At 40.9% G+C, this 6,000-nt stretch overlaps 1 protein-coding gene across 3 annotated transcripts in view; it reads right to left on the bottom strand.

Moving 5' to 3' along the window:
- Nucleotides 1-250: 250 nt before the first annotated feature.
- ZNF521 (zinc finger protein 521) overlaps nucleotides 251-6,000 on the bottom strand; it is a 294,695-nt gene continuing 288,945 nt past the window's right edge. For all 3 annotated transcript variants that reach the window (XM_074383662.1, XM_039463844.2, XM_074383660.1), the window contains one exon: nucleotides 251-1,051. In XM_074383662.1, coding sequence (XP_074239763.1) covers nucleotides 1,022-1,051 — 30 coding nt within the window. In that variant the 3' untranslated portion in view covers nucleotides 251-1,021. The remainder of the gene's footprint in view (nucleotides 1,052-6,000) is intronic.

The raw sequence follows: 6,000 nt of genomic DNA, 5'->3' as shown, positions 1-6,000 counted from the left end.
GAATCCTCAAGTACAATGTGACCTGTTAGTATGTAACAGAGTAGAAGGATACTGCGTCTGATTCCTTCCCTATGAAGAGTGATGAATATCCTTCCAGATGCATTTGGCCCAGTGTGAAAAGGTTAAATATGATTGAGGTAATGCCTGTTATATGCTCAAGAGCAGATTTCATATCAAAGTGTGCAGGCAATTAGTTTTTTTTTTTAATGGTGTAGTAACTAGAGAAAGAAAACACACAAATACACTCATACCTAATGGTAAACTGAATTTATTTCCTCTTGGAAAACAATTCCAGTAATCTCCAGGTTCAGACCGCAGAGTAAACATTAATAACAGTAACATACAGGTTAGTTCAACTGATTCAAGAATTTGGCTGTGTGAAATCATTAAGGAAAACCTTGAACACTCAAAGCTTCAAATGTATCCAGAAAAAAAAATTCTTTGACAGTCTACATAACAACTATTGCATATATAGTGATGCTACCTGTCACATTGCAAGGCTTACAAATATATATATACGGGCCTTATTCAGCTGTGGGGTTCTGATCTCTTTGTGGTTTGCAAGAATCTTCAGCAATAAAAAATAGTCTTGGATTTAACCGCTGATATACCAAAAGAGAAATTCGAGGCTTAAGTGTAAAGAAAAGGAAGTCCAACCGTAGTCTCATGTATAACAGTTGTTTTTAATCTTTCTTCCTTAAAAATACTTTATCTTAAGCCATTTTGCTTATACTTTTTTTTTTTAATCTTGCCTGAATAGGGCCCAAGTCCACTTGTCTTTATAAGACCATTTTAGTATCAGACGACATAATACATGTGCAACACTTTATATACAAGGGGTCTATCCGGTGCGCAAAAGTTCAAACACATGAACATCCAACAGTTTTGATAATACAAGTTTTATGGTACAATACAATGTTTCTGAATAATATACATTAACAATGAAAGTTTCGTGCAAAGAGTAAAACATGTTCCCTTTTTGTGCCACAAAAGCAGTTCTCCTTGAGAGACTGTACTTGCACTAACTGCTGTGTTGGGTCATTGTATGATTCTGTAAATAAAAAAAAAAAAAAAAAAAGAAGAGAGGGAAAACAAATTTCAGTGATTTCATTTTCATCAGACCAAGCATATATACATGTGATTGATTCACAATGACATGAACAATGAGTTTCTGCCCTCTGATGAATAGTGTTCATGGGTGCCTTGTAATGCTAAAAAAAAAAAAAAAAAAAAAAAAAAAATCTGCTTCTTCCCACAGAGAAACAGACCAAGAGAGCTTCTGAACCTGCTGCCACCCATGAGGGCCTGGAGGGAGGGGCCAGGCCAGTAGCCTCTTTAATGTGAGATGGCTGGCTGGCACCTTGCCTTTTCTCCACCTCTGCCATGCCTTTCTACAATACCCTCTCACCATCCATCATCTCTTATTACAATAGGACCCAGTGTTCAAGAAGCAGGTAGCACCATTTTAACAGTTTTATGTATCTGTGCGTGATTTCTATTGGTTATATATGCCTCTGTTCCAATCCCTTTGAGACTGTAACATCTTGACACAACAGGGCTCTATCTGCCCCCGAATATGCATATGAAATGCAAGAGTTGGCTGGCTGATGATGGACAGTGGGGGCAGCCCCCCCACTGAGGATGGGCTTTGGGCTGCGGTCATCCCATGGATCAGGAGCAGATAACAGGAGCCTGCTGTGGCTACTGTACCCGTCCCTGGATGCCCTTTCTCAGCTGACGCAGCTCGTGTTGTATATTGGCAGTCTCCTCTCCATCTATGCTAGCATGTTCCCGTTCTGAGTGAATGCCCTCTTTCCAAATTGTGAGAGGGTAACTGGGATAGCTGGGCAACTCAGAACCACCAGCCAGGCCCCAAGGGTGGACATGCCAGGTGGGAAGTCTCCAGAACCAGGCCTGGAGGATGGTCACAGATTTGCAGGACATTTGTTTGAAGCATAAGCCTTAAGATAGCCTCATCTCCACTCTCCTCTGCATTTACCCAGAGCCATGTTCTCTTATTACTTACCTGTATCCCCTGGCCCCAATCCCTTCTTAGCACAACCTTGGGGCCTAGCTCAAAATATCATCACTTCCACGCTCACCCCATCCAACACTGATCTCTCCCTTCTCGGATTTCCTGCTGCACTTTATACTGCTTATATAGGATGCATCTTAGGTCTTGTCTCATGATTATTTGTAGGCCTGGCTCTCACCCATGCCAATAATTCTGATGTTCATTCATTTATTCATTCCTCTACAAGCATCTATTGAACACATGTATCACCGCCTGGCCACATGCCATAGCGCTGCAGTGCTCAGGAAACAGGGTTTGACTGTCTCTGTGACTGGCTGGCAAGGCAAGGGCTACTGGAGAGGAAAGGCATGGTCCTTCCCTTCACGCCTTCAGCATGGTCCTTCCCTTCACGCCTTCAAAGTCCTCACAGTCTAAAGAAGGTCATGTGGGCACCTAACAGTAAAGCAAGATGGTAAGCAGTCTATTAGAAAAGAACACAGACACGTCACAGCTACACTGGCCCTGCCTGGCCATTGGGGAAGGGTTCGCAGTGGATCCAGCACACTGACAACTAGAAACATGAGCAGAGGGTACAAGGAAGGCACTCTAGACCAAGGGACCCACATGGGTCAAGGCAATGAATGCAAGGTATGTTTTCAGACCTGCAACTTGTTCAGATTGGCTGAATTCTTCTGGAGTGTTCTGAATCAACAGTACTCATGAGATGTGAAGACGGAGGTGGTCTGGAGCAAGAATATGAGCAGCCTTATGTACCTTGCTAAAGAGCTCAGACTGTCTTGTAGGTTAAGGGAGTCAGTGGAATATTTTAAGCAGAGGGCTTCATCTCAGAGATATTTGTTATCTCTTCATCCTTTACAGCAACTAGCAAACTGCCTGCTCCTTGAATACAGGCTAAATGACCAGAGGTTTGGCTATGAGCCAATTGGAATTGGGTGCAGAAGTTGGGGGAGTAGGGAGCCTTGTGAAGAGGACCTAGATCTTCCTCGCCCCATTTCAAATTTAGCTCATTTTTGAAGAAAATGGATGACAAATCATGATGGAGAACAGTATTTCACTCTCCCTTCTTTAAAACATAGTTTAATAGTCCCAGCCTCAAAGTGAATACAGGAAGTAGCAAATGGTTTTTATGCGAACTCCTTTATCTGTATGTTGATTTTTAATACTTCTGAAAAGTACTTGTCACCAATATGTAGCCAGAAAGGGTAATAAAGGTACTAATGAGACCAAAAAACTGCTATTTTCTTAAAAATCCACATGATTATATTCAGAAAGGTTATAAACAGTAAAAGCTTGATTACTCAAAATACACCACATCTAAGCCTTTTTTATACCTTTTGCTATCTCAGAGTCAAGTTTGTAGGAAGTTTTTTTTTTTTTTTAAATTTTAAACAGTCCAAAAAGAATTACCAAGAATTACCAGTACAAGGAGATATGACAATACAGATCAAACATCTCCAAACGGGAAAATTCACAATCCAAATACTCTAAAATCTGAAACTGTTGAGCACTGACATGATGCCATACAGGTGACCGAGCTAGTGACAGCTTTGCTTTCTGATGGTTCAATGTACTCAAACTTTGTTTCATGCAAAAAATTATTGAAAATATTGTATAAAATGACCTTTGGGCTGCGTGTATAAGGTATATAAGAAATATAAATAAATTTTGTGTTTAGACTTGGGTCCCCTCCCAAGATTATCTCATTATGTATATGCAAATATGCCAAAATCTGAAATCAAAAAACACTTCCGGTCCCAAGCATTTTAAAAAAGGAATACTCAACCTCTATTTATGAAAATAATAGGACTCTTACAGATAGATTTTTTTTTAACTGTAATCACAGTAAAAAAAAAATCAGTTTAATAATATTACTTTCAAATGTTTACGTGCTTATGATGGACCGTCCACATGCGATTGGACTCTAGGGGTTAGTGAAAGAGTACACAGTGCAATGTTCCCAGTGTTTTTTATATGCGCTTCTATCAAGATGCTACAAAACAAGAACCTAAAACAAAGTGCCCATAACAATTGGCAACAGTTGTGTGTTGTACGCTTTCATCCTCAACCAAAGCCATACAAGTCTCTTCAGAGGTGCAAGGACACGAACGAATACACATACATCACTTACTGCAACAGATTGATGCTGTTTCATAAAGGAGTTATGTTTTGCATATAAGAGAGAAGAATATAAATCATTGGTGAGAAGGACAAGGATACGGCTTGTGAAATTCAAAAATAAAGCACCCCGATGTAGGTAATATCAACATAAGAAATCTGGCATGAGAAAAGTAAGGGCAGGAGATGCCTGCAGACCACAGAGGTCTCTTACTCTCATTTTGTTTGGTTTTTTCTTTTTTTTGATCCAGCCCAACAGACGGCGATGGCAGGGTCTCCCCAGGCCTGGCTGTCCACCAATGGCAGTGATTCTCATGGTGGAAGGCAGCATGTTCCTAGAGGTCCTTGGCAATGGATCTATTTGTATTGGAAATACTCCCCCATGGGCTTCTGCCCCACCCTCAAGGGCCTGCCTTCACTGCCCTTGAGGATCCGGGGATGTGTCTGTTCTCCTGCCCCATGCAGTATTTCAAGTCCACCGAAAATATAAATGGCCTCATTTCATCTTCTGGAGGAAGGAACGGAGTATCTGACCCACAGTTTATTCTACTGGCTTTTAGGTGTTGGAGAGAGAACACATGCGAAGTCCTAGTCTCTGGACTTGACTACAAGATTCTCTGAATAGAAAAACAAGAAGTTGCTTCCTGGGAGCACTGAGTGTTTTTTGTGTTTTCTGATACTCGTGGACCAACAGACATTACTTCTTTAGAAAGGGAGAGAAGAGGCAAGAGGGAATGTCGAAAAAGTTGACAACAGAAGCGCCAAACAAAAAGAGAGGGTAGGCTGTGAGGCCCCGTTTTTTCTCCCCCTGGCTACCTGCCACACCACAGAGCCACTCCTGAGACAGCGAGGACACACATGCATATACGCAGAAGGCAGAAAACCGCTGCCAGGCCATCCGCAAGCAGGCTTCTCTCTGTGCAAGAGTTTTCAGCTCTTTAGGTCCAGAGGAAACCACTATGCTAGAACAAAGCAGTGGGTAATCTCACCAATTTTACACAGCAATTCACAGTCCCCAAAGTACTTTAATGCAATGACAGGTTATGAGAAAAAAATATCTGTTCCAATGAAGGGAAAGTGTTTTACATAATCGAGAAGAACATCAGTGCAACATCGGTGGAGGTGGGGGGTGAAGACAGAAAAGGAAGTAGGAAGAGAAGAAAACTTCTGTAATCCCACAGAGAGCCATATTCTACTCTGCAAAAAGCCATCTCCTGGAGACCCCATGTCTAAGTAACTGAAAATTGCAAACCATTAATCCCAGTTATGAACAGTTGTTTTACACGAGGGGGGTTTGTGTTAAAAAAAAATCCAATCCACAACATACCTTAAAGCTTAAAAGAAGATCCATCTAGGCATGATACCTTAATAGCGAGGTTTCAAAAACACTTTCTTTACTGTAAAGGGCCCCATTTGGAAGGAGTATGCTATATGTATTTTTTTTCCCTCTATAAATGTGAAATTAAACTTAGAAAGCTAAAAAACAGATGAGGGCCTTAAAAATTCCCTTCTAGCACTATGTATTTCTTTTTAAATATGAGATGCCTTTCATTTTACAAGACTGGAATTCTCATTTTGGGCTTGGCACTCTAACAAATGATTAATTCAGCCTCCTTTTTTTCTGAGAGCTGACCACATTTACTGGTCAAACGGTTTAATCCTATTTAAAATGCAATCCAAGAAAAATATTTTTAAGTAAGAATAAAAACCCACGATCCTTTGAAACTGTTCACCTTGGCTAAAGATATTCCATTTTCCTGCAATCTGGATGCAAATCTGAATTTTTGCACCTATATCAATGATGAAATTCAGCCTTGGAGGAAAGCCAGGGGGAACCTATCTTCCCAGGG

Source organism: Saimiri boliviensis, chromosome 13 (genome assembly GCF_048565385.1).
Source record: "Saimiri boliviensis isolate mSaiBol1 chromosome 13, mSaiBol1.pri, whole genome shotgun sequence".
Classification (NCBI taxonomy): Eukaryota; Metazoa; Chordata; class Mammalia; order Primates; family Cebidae; genus Saimiri; species Saimiri boliviensis.
The sequence above is the reverse complement of the archived record's forward strand: the minus strand, read 5'-3'. Positions and strand labels throughout refer to the sequence as shown.